Source organism: Pipra filicauda, unplaced genomic scaffold (assembly GCF_003945595.2).
Source record: "Pipra filicauda isolate LSUMZ 115617 unplaced genomic scaffold, ASM394559v2 scaffold205_size1947385_pilon, whole genome shotgun sequence".
NCBI lineage: Eukaryota > Metazoa > Chordata > Aves > Passeriformes > Pipridae > Pipra > Pipra filicauda.
In genome coordinates, this window is record NW_024104316.1 from 134,842 (window position 1) to 162,675 (window position 27,834).

General features: G+C 45.3%; 1 protein-coding gene across 1 annotated transcript; it reads right to left on the minus strand.

Annotated features, from left to right (window-relative positions):
- Positions 1 to 27,642, minus strand: AMFR (autocrine motility factor receptor). Its single transcript, XM_027716030.2, has 14 exons — positions 27,421 to 27,642; positions 25,935 to 26,027; positions 23,943 to 24,107; positions 22,014 to 22,166; positions 17,648 to 17,688; positions 16,614 to 16,746; positions 15,956 to 16,089; positions 14,202 to 14,312; positions 11,152 to 11,342; positions 9,410 to 9,513; positions 7,358 to 7,492; positions 6,618 to 6,701; positions 2,966 to 3,150; positions 1 to 1,522 (listed from the first exon to the last, which is right to left on the minus strand). Exons 1-14 carry the CDS (start codon positions 27,640 to 27,642, stop codon positions 1,381 to 1,383), a joined length of 1,893 nt encoding a protein of 630 aa, XP_027571831.1. The 3' UTR covers positions 1 to 1,380.
- Between the last annotated feature and the right edge of the window lie 192 nt (positions 27,643 to 27,834).

A 27,834-nucleotide genomic window follows, 5' to 3' on the forward strand; every position in this document is an offset into this window, starting at 1 on the left:
CAATTTCCAACACTGATCAAGGTTTTTATTTTTGGTTGGTTGGTTTTTTTTAACAATAAAAACAAACAGCTGTGTTCTAGGCAAAACCAAAGATCTCAAAAAATTTTTTGAGGTTTACTAATAGCATTGCAAGGTAAGGCTTTCCCAAAGAGTTTTATTGAAATAAATTATTTTCACCTAAACATCGATGCAATTCCTCTCGTTAAATTCACCTTCACCTAAAAACCAACAGTAAAAAAAGTTACCAACAATTCTAGGTAATACTGGGCTCCTTCTAAAGGACGGTGAAACTAGAACTCACTCTTCAGAAGTTTAAAAATTAAGTCATTGCCATGTAAAATTCAACTATGTAAGCGAGCGGTGGCGGCGCCAAGGGGATCTCAAAAGTTCTTAAGAAAAATCCAGGTCAGCAGGTTGGGTGCAGCCAGCGAAGGTCCAGCTGTCCCCACTCCTCCAGTCTTCCTGAATAAACTCACAGTGAGCTTGTGGGGGTTAAAAACAAAATAAAAGCAAGATATTGGAGCGACCTCCGCGCCGTCCCACCCGTGTTGTGCTGGAGTCAGGACGGGCGGGTTCTGCCCTCGGCTCCCTTGGCCTGTGGTAACACTGAACTGCAAGGGCTGTAAGCTCTTCACTCGACCCCCCTCTGTCCTTCGCTTGCCTCTGGACATGAAGGAAAAGTGCAGCCCTGGGGATGAACAGCCAGAGCTCTGCCAGAGCAGAAGAGCCCAGCAGCAGCAAACTGCCTGTTTGATGCTGGAATCGACGTGAGCCGGCGCTTCGCTGCACAGTCCGTGGATTTGGGGGTTCTGTGTTGCGTAGCCAGACAATTTCATCCAGTGTAAGAACTTCCTGGTGATGCTCCCCCAGCCCTTCAAGCCACCCTACGTGGCACCTTCGCTGCCGACAGGAGCAGGGACTGAGGAGCGGGTGCCTGCTTATCTAGCACAGGATTGCTGCAAGCTTCTAAGCCTCCTCACCCTCGGAGTAACTCTCCCTGATCTCGAGCAGAACGTGCCCGTGTGCTCTGCGACCTGCACCCACAGCTAACTCAGAACACACTTCCCCCAGCCTCTGCAGTGCAGTCAGCCCCACAGCTCATGCCAGCTGCAGAAATCATGCCCATGGTTTAGAAATTGCCTTTCGTTTGTGGAGGGGAATCAACGTCACATAGAAAATATTACAAAAAAGGTTAATTTGTCAGCTGTCCGAACATTATTAGACCACATGCTTTGTACAGCAGAGAGGCAGCCAGCTCGCTGGGCAGCACAGCCAGCTGAGCTCTGCAGAGACGCTTTCCTGCTGGTTTCGAAAGCGCAGGGTTCTCGTGTTTGATGTATTTACTGGAGGTTGCTCACGAGGAGGGGAGGAGGGGCAGCGCTAGGAGTTCTGCTGCATCTGGAGCCTCCGTTCGGCGGCGGCAGCGAGGGTCCTGCGGCGCAGCGTCACCGCGTCGGCCGCGCCCTCGGGACAAGGCTTCTCTGGGCTCAGCTCCTCCTCCGAGGTTTTGTTTAAGTAACGCCTGAGAAAAGAAAAGGAGAGGATGGGTGAGCAGAGCCCACCTCCTTCCGGCTCTGGGAAATACACTCACAGAGTCAGGGAGGGCTGGAAAGCAGGAAAATGGCTCAATGAAAGCACACAGGAGATATGAACTCCAGGAAAAGCCCACATCACCCACGAAGGACTCTGCAGAGCTGGCAGAAGCTCTTGGGTTTTGTGCAAGATCCTTGTGCTTGTGGGAAGGAGCCAGTTCTAAAGGTCAGGGCTCTACTCCCAACTCAGAGCAATTCCCTGAGACTGCAGGTGAGTTCCTGACTCCCTCTGCTCCCGTCACTCCACTCCTGAGCCGCTGGCAGTGTCTGCCACAGCACAGCACTCCCTGGTGACAGCCAGGACGTCTGGCACAAGGGGCACTTGGGCTGCAAAGCATGAGGTGAGGCCAGAGGACAAGGAAGCTGCTGCCAGAGTTAACATCCCAATGAATTTTTACATTTAGTAGCAAAATACAGTGGTTTGAAACTCAACAGCTCTTCAAACCAGTAAACCAGAAAGTCAAAAATACTCTATCTCCCTAAAAGACTTTTTTTTTTGCAAAGACGAAGGAAAAATTAAGTCTAGGATCAAGTCTATAAATAGACTTGTAAAAGGTGTCACACCCATAGTACTTATAAGGCATTTCAGTGTGGAAAACAAAAAGAGCAGCAGCACCCTGACAACACCAAAGAACTCTGGGGTTGTTGTAGACCCTCTCAGCAGTGTCCCTGCAGTACAAAGGAAGGGACAACATTTGTTAAAAACACTAAGAAGTTTTTTCTACATCACTGAAGTGCTTCTCCTTCTCTGTTTAATCAGCAACTGGATGCTAATAAGGTTCACCAAAATTACTGGGATGCATATAAAAATTGAATTCTACTTATAACACCTATTACTGGTTGGGCTAAAAGAAACAGTTCAGGTTGGCCCCTCTCTCTTCAGTGGTGCTGACTGGCTGGTCCTGAGCTCCTCTGGAGAGCTCTAGCAAGGGCCATCTCTCAGCTCTGTGCTGCTCTGTACAGCTCTGTATTTGGAAAGAGTGGGGCCTGACAGGAATTTCAGCTGTAACAGCACAGGCAGTGAGGGCTGACAGCTGTGCCAGGGGCCAACCTAAAGATCAGGAGAGGACCCGGCACAAGTAACCCATCCTCACTTATTACAGGCTCAGACTAAAGTCCATTGAAGCTGGAAAAATCAGCCTCTGACTTCAAAGAGCTTGTGTACATGTCGGGACACATGATGCTATTTCAGAGCTGGGTTTAGCAGAAACAGTTGTGTCAAACAGCACCCCGAGCCTGCCATGGGAGATGGATTTATTCCCCTTACTGCTTTTTGCATCCACCCAGACTCCCACTGGTCATAATCCATTTGAAACCCATCCTGGGGGACTCTTGACTGCGTGGCCAGGCTGGGGTTTTTGGAAGGAACGTACTTTCGAGCTTGTTGCAACAAGTCCTCCTTCCGCTGAACCAACATGCGCTGCCTTTCGTCAGCTGACTTTGAAAAGCGACTTCCCCTGGCCTCAAAATCTTCTGCTTCACTAGGCTCTGCTTCCATTTCGCTGAATTCCACCATCTCTTCCAGCCTGGAGTTGAGCTCAAGTGGCACTCTCTCGGTCTAAGAGAAAAGGAAATAAGGCGTAAGGCTTTGCAAAATTTAGGCTTCTTTGCATCAAAACAACGAGCTACAAAGAACTGTCATTTTCTGAGGCACTGGAAGAAACCAGACTCTCACCTGCTGTACCCAGTTCCCTTGGGCTCCTTTGAAAAGCCCAGCCAAAAAACAGAACAAAGCTATTTCAAACCACGTTCAAAGAGCCTGTATCCTATAATGCTGTATCTTTTATGCCACGTTTGAAAGTAATGTCAAAGACAAACATTAATTACTCGTAATTAATGCTCTCTGAAAATGGGGCATTTGAAAGTCAGATTCTGCAGCTGACTTGACAAGTGATGCAACAGTAAGAAAAGAAAAGGCAGAAATCCACATACGAAGGGAAGAATAGCGAATGAATTTGCAGAGATGATTTGTGCTCGAGAAGGGAATTTATGAGGCTTCGGTTCACTGGGTTCTGCAGCACCCAAATGTTTGGGACTGGCAGAGCAAGGCTGGCAACTGTGCCAAGCACAGCAAGCCAATAAGAGGAGCTGGCAGCCCCACACGTGGCAGCTCTCCCCCCTGACATCTGGCTGGCAGCACGAACACGAGGACTGATCTGCCACGATGATGCCACGGTACCGAGCGCGGCGGCATCAACAAACACGTCACCTCAGCAAAGGGCTGGAGGGTTGGGCCATCATTGGGTATCCCAGAGGACTACTCCAGCACGTGGGATGGTGCAGGGAGGTGTTAGCCCAGTCAGCTCCACCGCCTCGTTTCAGCCTTGGGCACAGCTGCCCCGGGAGCCTGGTCGGGCGGTTCCGTGACACCGCTCGAGTCCCGACAGCCCAGACATGGCAGCACCACCACAGCAACACACAGGGTTGGGCAGCTGATGTGCACAACAAGCTGAGTCATTCCAAAGCCCCAGAGTCAGGCCAGTAACACCATCTCCCCATGCAACGCCTTCAGAGAGTAAACACCGAGACAAATGTCACTTCCCATCAGGCTGGTGAGCCAAGCAGGAATGGCAGAGCCCACGTCAGTGCAGGATGGACACTGCAGCCTCGAACAAGTACAGCGTGCTCAGCCTCTCTCAGCAAAAACCCCAGCATGCTGGAATCTAGGGAAGGGGTCCTGTACCACGCACACTAACGGGCTGGGATAACGTGAGGGCACCAGGGCCTCAAAGCTCTGCCACATCCCTGAGGATGAAGAGAGAGCCCCACAGAAGAATCATGGATTGTACTCGGGGCCAAGATGACCTCGGCAGACCCAGTGGAACAGGAATGGAGCAACCTGACAAGCACCCAGGCAGACAGGGAACAGGGAAGCAGTGGGGGAAGCACTGAGGAGGCCACTCATTGTGGTCACCGTTCAGACAAGATCTCTTGCTCTTCCCCCTGGGCCATTTGTACCAGAAGAAGCAAGTTGGCTCATCTGAGATTTGGGGGGTTTTCGTAAATTCACAAAGATTTAAAAACCAGTACCCAGAGTCCTCTGAGCACAAGAACAGTTATTGAGGAGGTTTTGGAGACAAAACTATCACAACTAATTGCAGTAAAGGTTATGACAAGCCTCAGTAACGCAGCAGATCACAGATGCAAAAGCCTGTACACTACAGAAACCATTCCTCCTTCAGGCTCCAAGAGAACAAGGAAGTTTCATGAAAGCCTTGGGATGCCTTGGAAGATTCTCTCAATAGTCACCAAGAACTTAAGCAATGACAATAAACTGGACTCTCAAGGAGGGGGGCAAGAGCTGCAGCAGGCAAGCTTTGTAACAACAGCCTTGCTAGTCAGGTCTGAGCAGTCCTAACCACCTCTGCCCAGGATCAGAGAAACAGATAAACAAACACACACACACAAAAAATCAAAGGATAATCTTTAAATACATTTCAGTACATCAAAATAGGAGCTTGGAGAAAGTAGCTCGAGCTGTTCCACAATCTGTTCTTGTGGGAGTGACAGTGGAGTCAGAAAAGAGGGGAGGGGGGGCAAACAGGATAGGGGTGGAGAGGAGGTGCAGAGCATTATGCACATTGCTGGAAGCATCAGCATTCCAGTGCACAGCTGGAGAGAAGCACATGCACAGCATTTCAGGCCAGGACTGATAGAGGCTGTCAGTGTTTAGAGCACCATCTCACAAACCTCTAACATGATTTATACCACGATGGTGCTCAGAGATGCCTCTCAATTACCATTACATTATATCAGCACTGACTCCTCAAAACCACAAGCTACGTGTGGCAGGGGAGGGGAAAATGAGTCATTAATTCTACCTAAAGTTCAAAGGTCTTAAGATAGAGATAAGTCATAATATGACATATGACACTTGGAAAACAAACACTACTCATGAAGAAGACTGTTTTTACTTGAGCACCTTAGCTGCCTGAAGAAGTGTTATTTCCAACAAGCAGAACTCCAATGGGTCTGGCACTTGCTGTACTACAAAGATTCTCGGTGGGTATGTTGATTTAAAATAAAAAAAAAAAGGAAAGAGGTAGAATGCTTGTAAAACTACTCTAAGGCTGCAGCACAAAGCAACTGGGGTTTCCACGGTCTCTCCTGGAGACTGTGTCATAAGATGTGAAGCATATCTACCCACAGTTTTGAAATTCAAGTCTCTCCCAGAGGAGATGATGGTGGCTTATATCCCTTCCCACTTGCCTTTAAAAAGCTTCTCAAAAATCCAGTGCACCCTGCTGCAGAATCCTGTTTGCTGCCAGCCCTTTCCTCACAGACAAGTGTTTCACTGACTACAGTTACAGATCTTTCTGGCAAGCAGAAAGAGAACATCTCTGATACACCAGGTACTTGGTTACAAATTGAAAACAAAATCAAAGGGACACCAAAGTGACAGGAGTTCCCTAGAGGAAGGATGCCCCTAGGCTCCTAAGTCTCCTCTCCACAACAGAAATAGCATCAATAGCAAGGATGCAAGCAAGCCTGACTCCCTGGTAGAACTCTGAGCTCTCTAACAAGGGTGAGCACACGTCTGAAGGCAGCCTAAGTGACAGCAAATGCACAAAGCAGGAGGAGGGCAGCAGCACCTTCCAGCTTCCTCAGCACCACCCAGAAGAATTCTTACACCCAGAGGAGAAATACTTTTCATTTTAATGGAAGTTTCTGTGCATCTGGAGATGTACAGAATGGGAAGAGGAAGGGGAAGAGCAAAGCATCCTGCTCTTTGTACTCCACAGATGGGCATGGGCTGACCAGATGTGAACAGAGCCATGATCTTCTTCTGTTCTTTGTATCACTTGAGAGCACTTTGCCTCAAGGAGGAAAAAGAAAAGCACACAGATAATCCTTTACAGGGGCACCATGCTCCAGCCTGGCTTACTTGCCCAACCTGAACCTTACTTGCCCTGGGGTGAAATGCAAGGAAGGGCTGCCACCAACCTGACCTCATATGGAGCCAAGGCACCTACTAGTCCATGCAGCTTCTAATTGTGCTTTTTGGCCATTTTTATGCCAAATTACCTGTGTGACAGTTCCAGCATCCTCCTGATCAGTACTGTGCCGCTCCACAGAGTTGTTCAGTGCAGGTCTAATGCTGTCTGCACGCTGAAATGCAAACATCATGGCTTTAATACAGTGTGTGAAATGGCAAACAGAACTGGGTGCTTTGAACACATTCAAACTTTGCCCTCTGCACCGTCAGGCGTTATGTTCAATTTAGAAACAGATAAGTTAGCAATAAACAGAATGCTCTGTGTTGAAAGAGAATTCTCTCTGCTTCCCCACAGGCAGACTCCAGATAACAGTACTATCTGATGTGCCCAGAACCAGAATTCAATATTCTTATTAACAGAAACATTGTCCCCAGACTGCTTTACTGAAACCTGCTAGCACTAATTAAGAACAAGGCATCATTTTGCCGACTACTTTCTTTGCAGAAAACCTTCCTAAGTGGTACAATTCAATTATCTGTCAGCAGAGAAATCAACTGGAAATGTTCTAAAGGCTCTGCACAAGAGAGACCAGGAAGAGCTGCTTTAACTGAGCAAATATTTGTCTCTAGTCTAGCTAGGTTGTTTTCAATATATTTTTGGTACATGGCTGAATACACTGCATTTACAGAGATTTAAACAAAGGGAAACAGAAATCCTGGGTTCACCAGTGCTTCATCTCACATCACTCCCCTCACTCATCATTAACAGGCTCAGTGCTGTGGTAAGTAAGGAAGTCAGTCATTTTAAGGGCACAGTCTCCTGAGTTACCTGTGTGGGGAAAGGCACCTGGATCCGCCCTTCCAGGATGTTGTCAGTGGTGATCTCCACAGACCGAGTTAACTGCAGGTCCTGCAGAACTAAGTGATAAGGAACCTGAGGGAACATCTCCTGGATCTGATGGGCCTGCAGAAAGCAAGGTTTATACAGTCAATATCAACAATAAATAAAAGCTGATAAATATGTCAAAATAAAGAGATTAAAAGTGTTATCATCTCAGAGATGTGGCTTATGATATGCTAACCCAGCCACAGAGAGGAAGGAGAAAACAAACCCGTGCTGGCAGCGACTTCACTGACGTCAACAGCAAAACTGCAACTCCTATGGAGGCACCACATGGCCCTGAAATTTAAGTTCCTGAACAGTGTTTGTAGATGCACAAAGGCTTTAAAAGTCTCCCAACCCTTTTTTCATGACAGTCTTTTTAATAAAGATCTGTATAACATTCACAAGTGACTGAAAGTTAAAACAACACCGGGAAGAATTTTTTCTTTGTGACATACAGGTTCCAAAATGGTACTAGTAAGGACAAGTGGAATAAGTTATAACCTGCCTACAAACCAGTTTAATAGTATCTGAAAGCCCTAGTAAATTAAACCAAATTGTCAGGAAACTGTTATTATTGAATTTCAAGTTAGTTAAATAAGATCCAAATTAAATAGATAAAAGTAAGAGGGCAAACAAAAAATATGCTTTTAGAGTCCAACAGCTAGATTTCATTAAATATTAAAATCTCTATTTTCACTAATGCCCAAAGTCATGGGAGACAGGGGGAAATGAGAAAAATAAGAAAAGAAGGGTGGAAGGAGTTTTGAGAGCAAAGCAAAAATTGTGCATGAGCTGACAGTGAGTTCCAACACAAGCAACTACTGCAAACCTAACTCTACACTGTACTAACTTATGACCAAAACACTGATTCAGCATTTAAGCCTCTGGTCTTCCCCTCAAAATACTAGAATTTTGTTCAGAAACACAAAGGAGAATGTCACTTATTTTCTATTAAAAATGTATAATGCTAACCTGTGCCTTTCCATTAAAGTAGTCATTTTAATATAAGTTGTTACTGTACTTTTCATAATACACAGTCCCAAGAAATCATTACTCATCCTTAACAAAAGCCCATTTGTGTCACTGTGTCCAGAAAAACTAAATTGACCTCAGATGGAGAGTTCCTGCATATTTAACTAATAAGTCATCTATCAACACCTTAATACTCCCTGCCTGCCCTGCCTCAAACCCCCTAAAAATCATGGCCTTACCCTGCTGAGGCTTAAATAGTAGTGAAGGCTGTGGGAGAGACCTCATATTGAGAAAATTCCACCACTTTCATGAGGCACCTCACTGAACATTTATTAACATGCTATAGTACACAGCTATAGCTTGAAGAACTCAAAGGAAGCAGCACTGCTCAAAGGAAATGAAGTAACTGTGTTTCATGGGGCCACATCCTTCTCCTTTTGTACCACATCAGTGTTTATGGATGAATTTAACAAACCTGGGATTTCATCCTCTACAGTTCTATCATCATCAGGAATCAGCAAGAGCTGAGGGTGCTAGAGAGCCCCACATCACACTGGCAAGGCACTCAGAAACAGCTGTCTGGGAGCTTAGTGCTATTAAAGATCAGAAAAAAAAATCACAAGCTACAGAATGAGTTGGATCAGTTACTACATGACCAACAGCTAAATTCTCTGGTTACAGACTCACACTTCTTGGCACTGCAAGTTACGAGGGAAGTACTGAAAAAGAGTTAAAGAAGTTGCACTAAGCAAGCTGAAAAAAGTCTGCCTGACTACACAGGAAGTACATGTCATTTTCCCCCCTCATTTACCTGCCTCCAGACCTGTTCTTTTATGTTGTCACATCTGAACCCCAATATAGCCCTAACCACTAAAATAAAGCTTCTCTCAGAAAAACAACTTTCATGTAGTGTCTAACCACTGTTTGGACTTCCTTCCCCTTTGTCCTCTTATCTCCACGTAACCCTTTCCCCAAAACAAACAAACAGGAAGGCTGAGGTGCAAGTTATTAAAGCAATCTTACCATAACATTGAGCTGGGAGTTGCTGGCCTGTGCAATTCCAAGGATGTTTGTGGTGTGCATCACTTCTACGGAAAAACTGGGCAGCCAGCTGGCAATTCGGGAGCCTGAGGGTAAGAAACCACCAAGAAAGTCAAAAAAGAACATGAGATTCTCAGCAGGTGAAGCACTTCTACGTGTATTTAACAAAACTCTTCATATTCTACAAGGTGCACATGGGGAGTTCTGCAGTACAATCCATCCAGGTCTCCCAAACATGGGAGATGGCTGGAGCAAATCAGGAACTGCCAATACTCTCCTGAAACACAGTCACAGTGGTTTAACAATCTGAGGGCTGGAAGAGTATCAAGAAAACACATCCTTGTTTTCTTCTTTTAATGTTCCCATTACAGTGAAAATTAAAATAATCCAGAGTCAAATTCAGTTCTGGAATACATGAATAACTCCAGCAAATTTACTAAAAACAGGACATCTTCTAAACAATCTGAATCTGGTTCCAAAATGGGTCATCACTGAGAAAATATTACTTCAAAGGGACACAGAGTAACTGAACAAAGTGACTGCTGCAATTGTTTGCTTCAGCTCAACAGAGCAGGCCACATGGATGGCTCCCTCCTCCTCCTGCACTGCCATTAAATAAACACAGGGTTTGCTCTATGCCACTTCTCCTTCCATCTCCATGGTAATTCTGCAGGCCTCCAAGCCACAGGAGAGCACTGGGGAGGACAGCCATCAAAAACATAATGTTATTCTAAATACAAATGCCCTTTGGAGACCTAAAGCACCTCAAAAAAAGTGGAAGCCATGCAGAAGCTATCAGCCAGTTTCAGTGCACCTAGAAATGTCTGACCCTTCTCTGCCCATTATTCTCCTCCCACCGTCTCCAAAGGTTGCAAAATGAGCAGAGACTAAGAACAGGTCACTGTGTGAGTTTGCAGCATCTCAGCTACCTCATGGGAGCTCCAGGAGGGCAGAGCCCAAACCCGAGTATTTTCAGCACTGAAACCTGCTGAGAAACAAGACTGCCATCAAAACCTGGGAAACTGCAACACAAGCACACACTGATACCAAAACTATAAAACATCTGGAAGGCAAGCAAGGTAAATAGTCTTTTTCAAAACAAGTTGTCTGCATATACAGAACTTATCACGGTCTGAAATCACATCTGCTTTGTGACTACTTACAACAGACCACTAAAAAAACAAACATGTAAAACTGTTGTAGTTACACAATTGCTTCTAAGACTAATCTTCTGCACCTAACCAAGCACTGCAAGTGTCTTGTTAATCAAGTGGCAAATGGACTTCTGACAACCACACACCAACTAGGGGATAGGGGAAAGACCAGCTTTAAGACTGCACCCCAGAAGGGGTTTTTTCCCCTCGTTGGCTGTCACTGATTAACCACCACATGGTAACAAAAAAAGACCCATGAATTTCCCATTCTGCTTGTCAACATGGCACACAATGAATAAATGCCAGTATTGAAGATGTTAACCACAACAAATCCTGAAAAAGGGAGTATTTGTACTAAATCTTTCAAGGAATCTCCATAGCTCTGGACAACCTCAGAGACACATATCTGAGCTCTTGAAAAGAGTTGTAAGGAACACACAGGCATTGGACAAACACAAGCAGAGCACAGTTTGAGTTTCAACTGAAGCAGTAGAGAACTCCCTTCGACAGAAGGCTGCTCCCTTTGTTTATCTGGGGAAGAGCAGAGGATGTCAAACGTGCTCAGCTCACCATCAAAGTGGAAGAAGTGATTGTGCTGGTTCAGGCGTGGTCTGCCTTCTGCTGCTGCCACGGGCACCAGGTTCTCATCCAGATTTTCCCTTTGGTGATCCTCCCTCACGTGATGGCTGTCAGTGATATTGAGAGACATTCTGCAGGTGGGGCAAGATGTATCTTGTTCCAGCCAGGACCGCAGGCACGAGCTGCCAGGAAAACAGGGATATCGCGGTGAGCTTGCAGCGTTTTTCCAAGACAGCACTATCACGAGTACATCAGGCAGCTGTAGCATATTCTGTACACAACACCAGCACATGGACTGCTCAGAGATACCCTTGATGACTCTGGCATAGGTTTCTTATTTCTTTCAGCTGAAAATACTCAAGTGCTCACTTTTTATAAAAATGCATGCAGATTTATCACAAACTTAAAACACTCTCCAAGTTTGTTGTCTCTCTAGCTCAGAACAAGCAAGTTTTGTCTGGAAGGGAAAACAAAGCATTTCTCTTCTCTCATCATCTCCAATTGAAAAAGACAAAAACCAACTGGACACAAAAGTAATATATACTGACACATTTTCATTGCAGTTCTGCCTGTGATGTGGCAATGGCACCTTGAATGTTTTCAAACAGCTTTTCAAAATATCAATACCCAAACCACTAAAGTCAGTACCACTCCAGAAACTCTCTAAACAGATTTATTAATACTGCCAATTCTGTGCCATTACAATCCTTACTTAATTCTTACTTTCTTCAGGACAGCAAATGTTCAGAAGTGTGTGAAATGAAGGCTGAAACACTCAAAGCTGTGTATACTTTTTGATTCAGACTGATACCACCCAATTGCGGTATTTGTTCAAGTTAAACTTAATTTTCAGTGTGGAAGAACTGAATTTCACAGCACTGAACACTTCTCACAACACATACTTCACGCTTGCAGGGTGGGGGGTTTCCAGCAGAAGCTCTTAAATCACTTTAGAAAGGTAAAGACGTACAAAAAGGTCAAATAAACCCGTTCCCCAAATTGCGTACTTGCAAACAAAATAAAGGCACAGATCACAGATTTGGGTTGACAGAGCAAGGGAACAGTCCTAATTGCAGAACTATAGCAAAGTCAAGGATACAAGCACACTTTGCAACGGAGAGAAACACAGTGATGGGTTTCCCAGAAACAACCGAAGCAGAAAAAATCTACCAACTTCCACCACCTTGGTCACCGGCACAGCCAGACAGCACTGGTGGTGCTGCCACACATCACCCCCCTTACCCCAGCAAAAGCACCCTGCCCACAGCCAGCTCAACCCTCTGCTGGAGCCAAACTCCAGAGGTCACCTGGGAAACACCCCCAGTGACAGGAGCTGCCACCACAGAGCTGCCACCACGCTCCTGCTGCTCCTCCACGGCTCAGCCACCAAGGTGCTGGAATGGACACGAGCCCTGTCAGCCTCCATCAGCACCACTTCCCAAAAAACACCTGTGGCTACACCCATTTTGTACCATACAGGCTGGAGGGGCTTGGTCACCCACAGCCCCTCAGCAGAAGGACGACCAACACCAGGTCAAGGCTGGCAAACTTTCAGAGCAACAACTCTTTTGAAAGTGACTGCTTGATAAAAGAAAAAGGAGAGAGCTTCTACAGAACCTGAAAGATTCAGACACCTACTCCCATTAAATTTCTTTTATATTTAGACGCAGAGTCCTCTCAGCAACGTGATTCTTCCCTGCCACCTTCTCTTCCACTCCAAATAAATGATGAAAAAAAAAATCCCACATGACTGAGAATGGACACGATGTTCAGCCTGTTGGCAAAATCATCAGGCTTTTATGAGAAGAGAAACCACTCTCAGGTTGTAAATAGGGTTATTAGTTACATCTGGTTTTATATGCAAGCATAAGTCATCCACTGTAATGTGTTCCCTCCCTAAAAGCACTAAGGAGTGTAACTTGCTTCAGAAAAAACTGCTTCAGAGCTGTAACTGCTTCAGAAAAAAATACAAAAGGATCCTTTTAAATACAGAGAAAATGATTTTCTGAAGAGAAGACCCTGGGCTTCTCAAGTGCTCAGCAGGTGATTAAATATTCACATGATTCAGTAGCATTGGAAGAGGAGTTTCTGCTATGGCAGCACATTATCTCATTAGAGACTTCTTGGAACACAGATAAATATTTATGGCAAGGTTTGTCATAAATGACAACAAATTAGCATGAAGATTACAACCTCTGGTTTGACAGTTACCAGAGAAGTAAAAAGCTCTTTGCAGAAAGTAACACCACAGGGACAATTTAACTGACCCTGCACGTTCATCTCATGGCACTTCAGAAACGCCAAATTCAATCCCTGCATCTCCTTTCAGTTTTAAGCACAAGCATGAACGTGTAAGCACTGCTACAAAAGATCCAAGAAAAGTCACATTTAGCTCAGCACACTGTCTCAACAAACATCTGCTACTATTCACTATGAATGAGTGTAAGAAGCAATACATAGAGAGATCCTTTGGCCAAGAGCTTCCCAGTTCCAACTACCAGGTGCTTAGGGACCACTTCAGCTGATTTGGTTAACCTCATTTACAGCCCTGATGGACTTATCCCCACACGAAACCACAGAACCAGACCTGGCCTCCACAGCTGTCCCCAGGGACTCACCACCGTGCAAGGATGCACTATATAAAAATATTCCCCGTTTTCTCTTTAAAGCTGATATCTGAAAGGTACTTAAGAATTTAACTCAAAGTTTTCTTCTTCACCTGCAAATCAACACACCGTCATGGAAGAGAAACCTACTGACTTGCCATTGAGAAACTCCCCACTACCTCCCTGTTAGCTGACAAGGGGCACACTCAGTTTTGGTGGAAAAAACGTAGCAGGTGAAACAACTCCAACACGAAAATGACCGGCGTGAACAGGACGTGTATTTTGGTATTAGAAGCAGACCAAGAGGGCCCAGGCAGCAAACACCCACAGCTCTGTTGGTAGTTCATTACTTGCCATCCCACTGCACATTCCAGCCATGCCCATCCATCCCTGCCCTTCCAAGCCCAGTGCCCCTCTCCAGCCCCGCACACGCACTTGTGGAAGAGGTGCCCACAGGGGAGTTTCCGTGCGGACTGCATGGAGTCCCAGCAAATGGCACAGTCATCATTGTTCACTGCCAGCTCCTCTGGGGTTGCAACTGCAAACCTACATGGAAGAAAGAGGAAGAGACATAAGCAATGGCTACACCAGCTCAGCATGGCCTCCTCTCTGGAGAATCCACAATCCAGCCCTGAGAAAACCTTACCCTCCGTGTTACCTTTTCCTTAGAAGAGCTGTGCCAGCAGGTTTGCTGGTTGTTTGGTAACACAGGGGCACACTGCAAAGGAACACACACAAACACACATCCCTCCCATGCCTTTTGCAAGCACATATTTTTGCACATCCTAAGTGCAAAAAGCTTTGACTTAGTACCTTCCATGAGATAATTATACGATCGTTAGGTTGAGATCCTCAAGTTATAATCTGTATAGATTTGGCTTATGTTATTTTTCTAAATGAGTTTTAATAGCTGTACCCATTAAGATGTCTCCTTGGGATCATAAGCATTTACGGTCTGACTAATTTTGGCCTCAGATTTTGCCACCCCCATTTGTCTTGATTTTTTTTTCCTTTTCTTTTAAGCTACAGTGCCATGTAAGCAGTTACTACACAGTAGCCAGTGGTATAACAACATTTCATATACTGCTGGTGTGGAATATACCCAAAGAACAACCACAAAAAGGCAGGGAGCTCACTGAAGGAAGCTGGAATGTGGTTCTTCCAGCACAATCAGAATGACCAAAACACATCAAGTTGCTCAGACAAGAAGTCTGGGACACATGCAACTTAAACAGCTTTGTGAGCAGCTCAAAGGAGTTTAGAGCCTGCATCTTGCTGAAAAGAAACAATGCATTGTGGATGAGCTTTATTATGCAGCTCTTAACCTGATATCACAGCCATTAAATGACTATCACAAAGAAAACTGCAGGAATTTCTAGACAAGCCAGCCTTCTCCATCTGGACTACAGCAGCAGGCATCAGAGTTAATCAAAGCCATGGAAGTCCAAAATAAAAACAATACAGTGATGTACAGAAAGAGTAAAACTCCCTGGTGCTCTTAAAATTTTTAAGGGTATAGTCAAATTATGAAAACACTGGATCAGAGGTGCAGTAGCATCTGGCACTATACTAGGTTTTAGCAGCCTCCCAATTTCTCCATATTGCCTCACTACAGGGGAGGGACTAAAGTAATGCCAAGGTGCTCTCAGCTCCACTACAGGTAAAGAGGGTGTTTAGAGTTGGCTTCAGGTTTAATAAATATATGGGTAAAGCTAGTCAAGTTTTAATTAATTTTTTTATTTTATTTCAGGCAGTAATTGAACAGTATGGCCTAATGAAATCAAGAGCATTTATTTCTAGCACAGCCAAAGAAAGCCAAGATTTGACACCTGAAACAGGCAGAGCTCTGTAGAGCTTCTGTTGTCCCACCAGGGTAGTATACAAGGGAATACAGGAGAAGAAATACTGGACAAGGGAGTTCCCTTGTTGCCAGTTAAGACATTAGCAGTAATACTGCCATTATAAAAGTCAATCCTACGTATCTGCTAAAACCAGAAAGTGTCCCCTGTAACAAATAAAATGGGTAAAAACACACTCTAAGTGTAAAGACTCAAGAGTCGGGTTTGCAAGACTGCACCTCTCCAGCTTACACCACACCACTGTGCAGCAAAGGAAAGTAAAAGAATCCCAGCTTCTTTGTCAGGATCCTCTCTCCTACATCTGCATCAGGACTTCAGTCAGAGGCTCACCTGGCTTCCATGTTCCCAACCACACGCAGGTAGTTCTTGTGCCGCCGGATCCTTCGCTGCACCTCGTGGAACAGGTAACGCAGCTGCATGAAGATCACCAGGCTGGCCATGGACAGCCAGATATTGCCAAAGAGCTTGGGGGAAAAACAGAGCAGTGCTGAGAAACAAACACCAGGGGAAGCAACGAGCTGCATCAGGTCTTAAAAAGAAATCCAGAAACCAGCACTGAAGGATTTGTCTTTCGTTGACTCCATTTGGACTAACCCACATGTTCACAGGTATTACTGCTCATCACCTCTTCAGATACAACTTTGGCAGCACAGCATTTCTAATGAGGATAAACTGTATTCAGTCCTGTCCAGCTTAGCATCCCCCGCTGCCAATGAAAATAATTCGGTCTGATATTACTCAATTAAAAAAAAAATCCAATTAAACACCTATTAAACAGATAATTACACAGTAGTTAATACTCCATAACAAAGTTATTTGTGATGACTCCAATTACACAGGAGGAAAGAATGCCAGAATCCCCCTCCCTATATTTTCATTTCTATTTAAGTAACTTTTCTGTAATATCTGGTTTCCAAAATAAATAAGCTAAGCAAAAAAATAAGTAAAATAAGTATATCCAATATCCTTTATTTTAAGTATTTCATACCAGCATATGAATATGATGCATCAAGTCCAGGGAAAGCAAGGTTAGCTCCATGACAAAATCTGTGTAGTAGACATAAGTGCCTTTGCCCTCCCATGTTCCTTCATGGTTGAGATCCCAGAGATGAACCACATATCTGCAAGAGTGGGGAAATCAACATTATCTCTTTTGGTAAATAGCATCTCTATAATTTAAACTCTTACCCATTTTTCAAACAAGTTCTGGATACAGATTCTTTGTCCATCTCATAGAATTCCACAATGATCTGGGTTGGAAGGGATCTTGAAACTCATCTTGTTCCAAATCCCCTGCCACGAGCAGGGACACTTTCCACTAGATGAGGCTGCTCAAAGCCCCATCCAGCCTGGACTTGAGCACCTCCAGGGATGGGGCAGTCACAGCTTCTCTGGGCAACCTGTGCCAGTGACTCACCGAACTCACAGGGAAGAATTTTTTCCTAATCTCTAATCTAACCCTGCCCTCAGTCAGCTTGAAGCCATTCCCCCTGCCCTATCATTCCATGACCTTGTCCAGAGTCCCTCTCCAGCTCTCTTGGAGCCTCTTTAGGTACTGGAAGGGGCTCTAAAGTCTCCCCAGAGCCTTCTCTTCTCCAGGCTGAACAACCCCAACTCTCTCAGCCTGTCTGCATGGCAGAGGTGCTCCAGCCCTCTGAGAATCTTTATGGCCTCCTCTGGACTTGCTCCAGGTCACACTCTCTCATGTTGGGGACCCCAGAGCTGGAGGCAGCACTGCAGGTGGGGTCTCACCAGAGAGGAGCAGAGGGGCACAGTTCCTCTCCTTGCCCTGCTGCCCACACAGCTGGGGATCCACCCCAGGACACTGTTGAACCTTCTGGGCTGCAAACACACATGACTGGGTCACATCAAGCTTCTCATCCACCAACACCCTCAAGCCTTTCTTCTCAGGGCTGCTCTCAATCTCCAAACACGCATTTGCAATTCAACAGGGTCATTACATACACCTCTTACACCAACACTCCATCCACACAGCCAGCCTGTAAAACATGAGCTACTCACCGTAAAATCACGTGGGCAGTTCTGACTGTCACAAGCAGAGACTGCAAAATGGGAAGAAAAGAACCACACATGTTAACAATATCCTGGCAGGGACAGTGGTTCAGATGCAGGAGCTCGAGGGCTAAAACAAAAAATGCATTTATTGCAGCTTAACAAGCTCTGTGAACCAATGGGCATTACAGATGACTGGGTGCACAATATACCTGTGACAAACATGAAGCTTATAAATAAATATGGAAGAAATTGTTCCCAAACACACAATGCTATTAGAGCAGCCACTAGTGTTACTGCTGTTAAGGGTCTCTTTTCCCCCACTACACAGGACATACTACCTTTTTCAATTATTATCATTCAGGAAGTGTTGAGACCACAATCCCACCAACTACCTCTACTCATCCCACTTCTAAAAAAAAAAACCCTGAAATTGAATAGTACCAGGAATTTGAGGAAGACCATGGAAGAACTTTCAAATAATTCCCCCCCTTTGCTGAGATGTAAACGCTGCTAAAGTAACTTCTGTCTTTAATCATACTTACCTCTCCAGGCTAAGTACAGAGAAAAAAACCTGAGTATATCAGAAAGTGTAAGATCAGAAGTATAAAGACAAGTCACCAGAAACAACTGTTTCCAGAATACCTAACCACCTTTCCCTGGGCTCTTACCATCTAAGAAACATGGCCCCATCACCAGCCTCTAACCCATCAAGCCCACAGTGCTCTGTCCCTTCATTCTCTCCTCAGTGGAAAAAAATGGGACAAGATAAACCCCCTCTCAGAGACTGCCCACACCACCTTGTAGTTTGCAGGGCCCAACTGGCACTGAGATGCAGGGGATTTACAATGAGTTACTGAAACCACTTCTGTAGAACTGGTCTGATGACATGCCTTCACCATAAGTACTACAAACAGTACAGAAGAACTATCAAAACCACTAACTTCCCAACACAGCAATAAACCAGTTGGTTTGAATAATTTTTTCCATCTGTAAAAAGCATTCTTTAAATCCTTCTATGCATATTTAACCCTTTGTAAAACCCAACACGTTTAATGGTTGGCTTTAAAATAAATGTTCCTGTGACTACTTAAACACCAGTGCAATCTTTCAGTGAAATAAACGCTTCAGGACAAGATAAACACATCATTCAAACACCACAAAAAATGTCAAGAAGGTAACTGCAAGTCTCCTAGCACAGTGTGCTGTTCTCATCACAAGCACCTTTCCCAACCAAGTTAAATTAGCACACTAGCTGCTCCTGCAAGGCAGGTTACAAGACCCTCTTCTGTCTCCTGTTATCCTGCACGAGGGTACCAGGAAGAGACGACGTGGGGTTGACACAACCTTCTGTGACTACAGAGAAACTTTGGGCAGACCACAGAGGAAAGGTAAATACGTCCCAATCCCAACCATGTAAGTGGTGAAACACAAGGATTGCCTGAGCTGCTGGATGGATATGCCATTGAGCACAAATTTGGGTCAAAACCAGCACATGTGGCATGAAGTCTCTGATAAGGAAGAGACATCTGTCAGGTGGAAATCTGAAGGGTCTAGTCTTTGTAATTTTTAAGATGCTACTGTTGCCAAGACATGACTGGTAGTGGTCAGTGCTGAGGCAGCAGGAGCATCAGAATTGGAAGGACAAGCCATGGCTGATTTGGGCCTCCGGTTCCTCTGCTGTTTCCAGAAATGCTTTCCAGCATTCCAGCAGGAGCAGGGCTTTGCAGAAAGTACAACACTGCATCACAAGTTACACAGCTCTGTGATCTGAGGTTCTAAGTGTATAGCAGGCCATTTTCAGCTCCAACACCTTAGGGGCTCTTGCTCTGCCCAAAACAAACAGCTTATCCCCCGGGGACTGCACAACACTGGCAGATGTTAGTCGTGCACGTGAGGCTGCAAGGCACTCAAACCCAACGAGAGTGGATGTGGAGGGAGAAGCTGTACAGGAAAATACACTGTTATCCATAAGGTACAACTCCAAGACTTGAATATCACTGTCATTATACAGCCTTAACTGAGATGTCTCAAACAGGAGCAGAGGATGGCTGCTACAGGAATGGAGTAATTCTTTCTTACAATAAATAAGGTGCAAATATAGACTGACTGGACATTGCTTGCTATACTGTAATTCTCTAATACTGTATATTAAGGTAAAAAGAGATCAGTATTTACTCAAAAATACAGACAGTCCTTATTCAACTTTCTCTGGGCCTCTGCACATTCCACATCCACCCTTTGCAGTAAAGAAGATGCTGACAAACAACAGAGAACAAGGGGAAGTCTACCTAAAACACAAGAAAAAACATCTATATTGCTTTATTGAAAACCCTAAGGCAAAAAGCTAAATTGATGTTTGCAGAGTCAGAAAAGAGATTAATAGCTTAATGTAACTTAATGTAATTCATTCACACTAATGGAATACACTTGGCAGGGTCCCTCTCGAGCAGCATCACACAAGCCACTATCAGGAAAACATTTCAGTGTGCAAGATTTAATGCTTTTTGCTGAGAGCTTGAGGGCTGCCATGAGTGCCACTGCCAGTACCTGTACAGAAAGAAACCTAAAATGTTTTATTCCACTCACATGAGTACTGGGTATTAAAATCAAGGAAACTACTCGTGGTCACCAAATGCATATTGGGAATATTTAAAACGTTAAAAAAAGGGCAAGATATTAGACAATTTCTTATGAGGAAAGATTAAACAGACTAGAATTCTTTTGCTTAGAAAGTTAGGAGGGGAACAGGAGAAAGGATGATAATATCATAAATAATATTAAGAAGAGTAATTCTTTGCAGATTTTCACCACAGATGTATTAGATGATAGGTAGGGGACATTATTCCCTGCCCATGGCAAGAGGCTTGGAAGGAGATGATCTTGAAGGTCCCTTCCAACCCAAACCATTCTGTGATTATCAGACAGAAGATTCAGAACTGAAAGAGCTCTTTTGTGTACATAAAGCCAAGTAAATGTGGAATTTGTTGCCTTTGGATATTACAGAGGGTGAGGTATAAATGAGTTCAAAAAACAATCAGACAACTTTTCAGAGTATGTCTGGGACTACCAAACTCAATGGGCTTGTGCAGCTCTCAGCTCAGGAATGTGCTCAAACACCAGTGGTTGCAAGCAGGGCTAGGAGGCCGTTCCTCCACATCTCCCACAAAGTTCCTCACTGCCCAGCAGCAGCACAGCAGGCTGCAGGGATTCGTGGCCTGGCTGGGGACCCTGCACTGACACTGCCTGAGCCACTCCTTCATTAGCCAGCACACCCAACAGCTCCCACTGACATGAACAGCTGGGCCCCATCCTGCTCCCCAAAACACTTCACCAGCACATGGTGCAGCACTAAGGAGGCAACACTCAGGCACCAGAACACTCCCTGATAAACCTGCCCCGTGCTGGTGTGAGGCTGATACACCCTTCTGCCAAGCCCAGATAAGAGACACCACACCAACAAGACCCCACCTATGACAGACACCGGCAAATCTTCAACACCCTTCCACTGTGTAGTTACAAATCTGGTCTTGCACATTCTCATATTTAGGGAAAAATAAAGTGACATATTAAATAGCTGAACTGTGCTGTGATCAGCATCATATTCTCCTACTGTCAGCAAACTGTTTTCTTTCCTCCTCCCTAACTCCAAGTATGAATTCAAAATAGGAGGAGAAAAATAAATCGTACATTCTACTTGTTATCTGAACTAAGGATGTGCTAACACAACATACCTGCAATTATACTGGATTCATCTCCTTTGTTTAAGATTATCACTTCCTCAGGCAGGGTGCAACAACCCACCACAACATCAAAAACATACTAGTGTTCAATCCACAAACATACTGATGTTTACTGCACAGTGCAAAGGTCAGGAGTGCTCAAACATGCTTGCTCATCTCAGCTGAGACACAACCCGTTACACAAACAGAGGCAAACCCCACGAGAGTGTGCCTTAAAGATTCTCATTCCTTTTGGGGAGAAATGAAATAGAAAATACAGCCTCAAAGAAGGAGGTTGAAGTGCACACTACACTTTCATACACACTCTCTCTGCTGCTGTTTCAACGAACTGTTCTTGCAATGCTCATGAAGCACAACCATTATTTTTTCATAAGCTGTCATTTGATTTCAGCATCATCTTACAGGTTTATCCTCTCATTCTCTTTTTCAGACAAAGATTTTTTCAGGCTTAAAAGCTAAAGAGAGAAAGTACACCGATCTGGCAACTGCTGTAAAATAGGGGAGGGCTTGTTTGTGTCTTCAAAGTTTCTTCCTTACGGGAACTAAAAGAAAATCCACTGTGTCCCAGGGTACCCCTGAGTGAGGGGTGAAAGGCAAAGCAGAAACCACAACACGTATGCAGGAAGTCTCACCTCTGCTGCCATGAAAGCCAACGTGTGCATGCCATGGGTGTAGCCAACGACTCCACAGACAACTGCTAATCCACAGCAGGACAGGAGCATGGCTATGAGCAGGGCCAGCACTCTGATGTGGCTGCTCATGGGTGTGGTAGGAGAAAAGGAAAGCTGCAACACAAATAAATACATGACAGGTTTAAAGGAGTACTTCTTTCACCCTGCCTTCTGCAGTCACCTCACCAAACAAGTCCTCATTCAGGAAAATATTTTGCTTTCTAGAATAAAACCAATTTCACAACCTCGACCATGCAATTCAGTAATAAATGATGCAGAATAAAGCTAAACCCACACACCAACCCAAAGTCTCATTCATCTGTCATTTACATTCACCAGAATTTTAAACAATCATTTAAAACTTTTTTATTTACAGTTATGATTATTTGAGTTAATGTTTGAATCACCTGTGCAAGAAAACCACAGACACAGTAGTTTCTGCATCAAATCCACAGCATCTGCTTAGGATGAACATGCATCTTTAGAAAGACACCTAACCTAATATATAGTCTTTGAGCAATGTTCTGCCAATTTTTCACCTAACAGCTGATCTGAATTTGTCCAGCTTGATCTTCCAGCCCCTAATTCTTCCAATGTCATTCTCCCCTAGAAGAAAGGGACATCTCCCCCCAGAAAATTTAAATTGCAGCTAGAGAATGCTGGGCAGACTCTAAGGAAAAATAGTTGTTTCATTGAATAGCATGCAAAGCATATTAAACCTCTAAGCTACCCTAACAGTAGGCTACACCTGCGCTGTCTAAATCAAAGGTGACCCAAGGGGCAAAGTCTGGCTGGTCCATCCCCTTACTTTCAGGGCAGAACAGGACAAGGAAGGAAGCAGTTGTCCAAAGCTTCACCCTGGTCCGACTTACGGAGTTGACTCCCAGGTTTTGTTTTTAAATGGGTTCTTTCTTACTTTTTATCTGGTTCAGCTCCACATGCCCCTGCCTTTGCAAGTACTTGCACACAAGTATCATTTGTTCAACCAAAAAATTAAGAGATGTGCTTTGAATGCAAAAGGAATATAATAAGGATTTCTTCTCACGTGACCTTCATTCTTTCACAGCTTTCTGAACAACACTAAAAATACCAGATGAGTGCCTTGTTCACTGCTATCTCAATTTTTGTAACCCCAGCCAATCTAGTTGCAAGTTTAGTGCTTAGCTACCTATAAATTAACAGGCCTTGTTGGACATTAATTTAAAAAAACCTGCAAAGCACAGATCTAACAAAAAAACTCACAGATTCAATTTAGGTCGAACTTCTATTCCAGGAGAGAGGAGCCCAGGCAAATGCATGCCCATTATAGATGCTTAAAGGCCAAGATTTACTGTTCAAATTTCAGTTCCTTCTTCCTTGCCTAGCCTTCAATTTCTGCACCTCTACTCAATTTATTCTTGGTGTTATTAACAGAAAGTGGAAGGTAGCTTAAGGAGAAAGTTGCACTGTATATTGTAAAGACACTGGCAGTCAAAATTTGGTAGGTCTGAGTGTGAAACCCGAGCACAGAATCTGCAGAAACAGGGTCCTTAGGCCAGTCCTGAAGGGCACCAATCTAAGGGATGTTCTCTTGTCAAGATGTCTTCACTAAGGAGAGCTATAAAGACATCTCATGCAGTTATGTAATAGTAATTACAGGGCACATATAAGGAGCAATTTATCAAAGAAAATAAGTATCTTCAGCTCCATTTGTCTCCTGGGAAAACTGAAGGAGTAAGATTGACACCGCACTTGAAAGCAAGTATTTGAAGTTACTGGGAGGTTCACGTGCTCAGTGCCACAGGGTGGGGAAAAGCTCTAAATGATCTGTTTGTAACCCATCATGAGCCAGTGCCTGAACCAGAAACAGAATTTGCACGTCCCAAAAGACAGCCCTTGATCACAACTTACATATTCAAAGCGATCCTTGCAGAGCTGAACCATCAGATGGAGAAACACAAGTCCAGAGAACCAGAGGCACCACATCACCACTTCTTCCACTGTCTGAACATTCAGCACACCAAAAATGAAGATGAACTTGTAGAAAATGAAATTCCAGAATTTATCCTTGAGGTGCTGTAATGGAATACACTTGGTTACTGTAGTGAAAGCACTGACAATCCACACAATGGGAAGAAGGAGAGGAAAAGAGAAAGGGAAAGGAAAAAAAAGATGCAAGTAGAAATGCAACAATACATTAGCACACACATCTTGAATAGTACTTGTTACCTTTACTGAATTAAAAAAATATTAAAAATATTGGCAGTCCTTAGTATTTGGATAGTCTTTTGTACCACAGCACCATAACTGTGCTACACAGCACAGCTTCCTGCCATCCTTCTAAAACAGTGCTCAGCACAAACCAATCTGATCTCAGTTTGACTCTCCACACCCAAGCAACACAGCTACCAGGCTGCAAGCACAAAATCCTCTTTGCTACCAGTGCCACAGTTAGTTATTCAAGATGCCCAAACCACCTAGCACCCTGCTTCCAAAAACCTGCCAAAAAATAGAGATGATCAAGAGAAGATGACAAAGTCTGTCCTTAAGAATCCCGATGCCTACAGTGGAGAATGAGATGCATGAGCAATGAAAAAGAAATTCTTCCCACGCATACGCAGCATGAAAGGAACAATATGATGCTCTCAAGCAGCAGACAGCAAGTCAGCTTGGTAGGGATTAAAAAAATTTACGAAACAAAATGTTTTGTTAAAGAACACAATGAAATCACCAGGAGTTTAGTTGACAGGCCCAGGCTTCCTTCATGATGCTGCTGTTTTGGGCTCGCCAATATTAATAACCCTCTTTCCTTTACATGGGAACTGAAGCATACTCCCACTGTCCAAACACAAATGGATCCACACTGCCACTGCTTTTCACTCCAGTTTTCACCAGGGTAGAGAACACCCTGGGAACTACCTCTGGTTACAATTCCACATCCTTATAGTTAACATGGGCTAGAAAGAAAATCTGACTCAGTGCAGTCTGATAGTGCTTTGGCTTTAACACAGCACTCAGAGACTCTACGGGGTGTGAATTACAAGTACAATAGGCTTTGAGAGATCCACGGTTATTAATGAGGCTTGATGTGCCTCAGTTCTGCATGTCAAAAATCATCATGGCCTGATTCCTCCTAAAGAACTGCATTTATAGACTTTTTTTTTTTTAATATGTGACTACACTTCAAACCACTGCTGCTGCATTTACACAGAGCAACTTATGCATTTGCCTTTTTTTTTTTAAATATACAGATACTACTCAAACTCCTGCTGCTGCTTTTAGCTTCTGCAGGATCCTGTCTTTAAAAGCCCTAGGCTTTCAGGGGTCCCTTGCTGAATCTTTAAAAACATTCTCCCTTAGCCCAAGAGCAGGACTAAACAGCCTCAGTTTTCAGCCCTGCTCACCTCCTTTCTCTGGAAAGTTTCACTTTGCCATTTTCTCCCTACTCCCTCCCAAATCTGAGGGCTGATAAACCATCCACTCAGCCTATGAGGGTGGGCAGCACTTCTCCAGCGGTCAAGGCACAAAGAAGAGGGAACTCAGACTGCCAGGGCTGACAACTACAAAATGCAATGGAGAAATGCTGTCAGGTCAGCCTGGGGAGAGGAGAACGTGTTACAAGTGTTCTGAAGTGAGGTAAGAAATCTGACAAAGTTCCTTAACAAAACAGGATGTTCAAGCTGACCACGGGTTTATAAAATACAACAGGAAAAGTTCCCTTAGAAATAAACTGGAGGCTTGTGGCTGTGGATATACTAGCTGACCAAATGGTTAGCTTCACGTTGTTCTAAAATTCACTTTTCTTGCGCGCTTTCAGCAATTCCACGGAGAAAAACCACACCAGCTGTCATGGTTCACAGTTTCCTAGGGTACAACATCCAAGACACCGTGCTGCTGTCTCACCTGCCTCTCGCTGACACGAAGAGGACCAAACACCATACACTGGATTACCTTAGCAACCAGCATCAGAAAACAGCAGGCAGTGTTCACTAGCACCTGGGAAGAAATAAAGCAGTCAGTGACTAATACTTCTGCCCTATTTAGAAGGAGGGAGAGAGAGAAGGGGAATGAACAAATCTAACAAACCTGCCATTGTTCACAGAACAGTATAAATTGCCTTTTTTTTTTTTTGGTGAAATTTAAGCCTGGCCTCTTCCAAGATCCATGTAACAACTGATAAGTCACTTAACTTATTTTTTATCTAGGAATACTAACACAGTGAGTTTGACTCAGCAGTACAGCCAACAAACTGAGCCACCTCTTCACAATAAATTATTTTATACAGATCAGCAAATTTCAGCATGAAGGAACACGGGGACGAAACTTAGAGATCACCAAGATGCTCATTTTGTTTAACATATGGCAGGTGAGAAAACTCCACTTTGAATCTGTTGTTACAGTAACAAGACTCAGAGGCTGCCTCAAAACACGCTGAGTAGCACACACCCCTTCAGTAACAACTGCTTAAAGCCGCCTTGGGGAACTGCTTTAAAGCAAAGCAGCAAGGAGCAGGACACATGGGCCTGGCAAAACTGCTTCTCACATTTGACAAAGACAACTGTGATTAACTTTTGACCTATGCAGGACACTAAAAAGGTGGAGAAGGGGGACGATGAGGCAGCCTCAACCTGTCATTTCTACAGGACATGCAATAAACTTTTCCAGGACTCTTAATTTAAGGTCCTGAGACCAGGTTTCAACAAAGATGAATGTGTTTGTTGTATTAAAAAATCAGCACCTCAGTCAAGCAAGCATGTTGTGAAGTAAATGTCCAACCACTGCCACCTTTGACTGACAGACACATGAAAAGTTCAACAGTAACAGCTCAGCAAGGTTTCTGATATCCCCTTGTTGAGTCCTTATTTCAACTACAAATCAGTGAGCCAAGATTCATATAAACCCAAGCCAGGTTTACGTTTAAAGAGATACAGAATTATTTTTTTTCTTAAATAACGAGAATGTTTCCTCTGACCTACATGACTTAAAATGTTATTTAAAAAAAAAAAGGGGGGGGGGGGGTAAAAAAAGCAAAAGGCAGGCAAGGCTTGGGCTTACTCAGGTTCCTGGCAGAGCGAAGCCCAAGCGCAGCCCCCGCCCGGGACCCCCGCGAACGCCCCAACAGCTTCGCCCGAAGCCCCCGGTGGGGGCGAGCGGGGCCGGCCCGGGGCGCAGTGCGGAGCCGGGCTGAGCGCTCGGGGCTCTGCCGCTGCCCCGCGGCCCGGCCCGCAGGACGGGGTCGGCCCGAGGGCCCCGCCGAGCCCCCCTCGTTCCGCGAGCAGCTCCCACACAGCCCCGGCCCGGCCGCGACCCGCCCGCCGCGGGGAGGGGCCGGCACAGGCCGCTGCAGACCCCGCAGGCCGCGGAGGCCCCGCCGCCGCCCCGGGCTCACCCAGACGCAGAGGCTGTCGGACAGCAGGTAGTAGGCGACGTCCAGGGCCCGCGGGCCGGCGCAGCGCGGGGGCTCGGCCGGCTCGGTGGCCGCCGGCCCGGCGGGCGCCTGGCTGAGGGCGCGGTAGGCGCTGAGGCCGGCGCCCAGCAGCGCCAGGGCACTGAGCGCCGTGTAGGTGCGGAGGCTGGGCCAGGGGAAGCGCTCCAGGAACAGCAGCGGCATCGCGGAGCCCTCGCCGCCGCCCCGGCCCCGCTCCCAGCCCGCCGCGCTCCCCCCGCTCCCGCGGCCCAACGCCCGCCCCGCCGCCCCTCCCCGGGGCCGGGCGAGCCGCCCCCGCCGCACAAGGGAGACAAGAGCGGGCCCGAACCCTCCGCCCCGGCTCCGGGCGCCGCGTCCGCCCGTCACCCCGCGCGC

Excerpts from the sequence above, each read along its gene's own strand:
- AMFR (XM_027716030.2), bottom strand. The coding sequence starts at position 27,642 with ATGCCGCTGCTGTTCCTGGAGCGCTTCCCCTGGCCCAGCCTCCGCACC. Across the intron at positions 16,747-17,647 it reads ACTGCCCACGTGATTTTACG|ATATGTGGTTCATCTCTGGG; the intron begins GTGAGTAGCTCA and ends CCACTCTTGCAG. Across the intron at positions 16,090-16,613 it reads TGCATCATATTCATATGCTG|CTCTTTGGCAATATCTGGCT; the intron begins GTATGAAATACT and ends TTTTCCCCCAAG.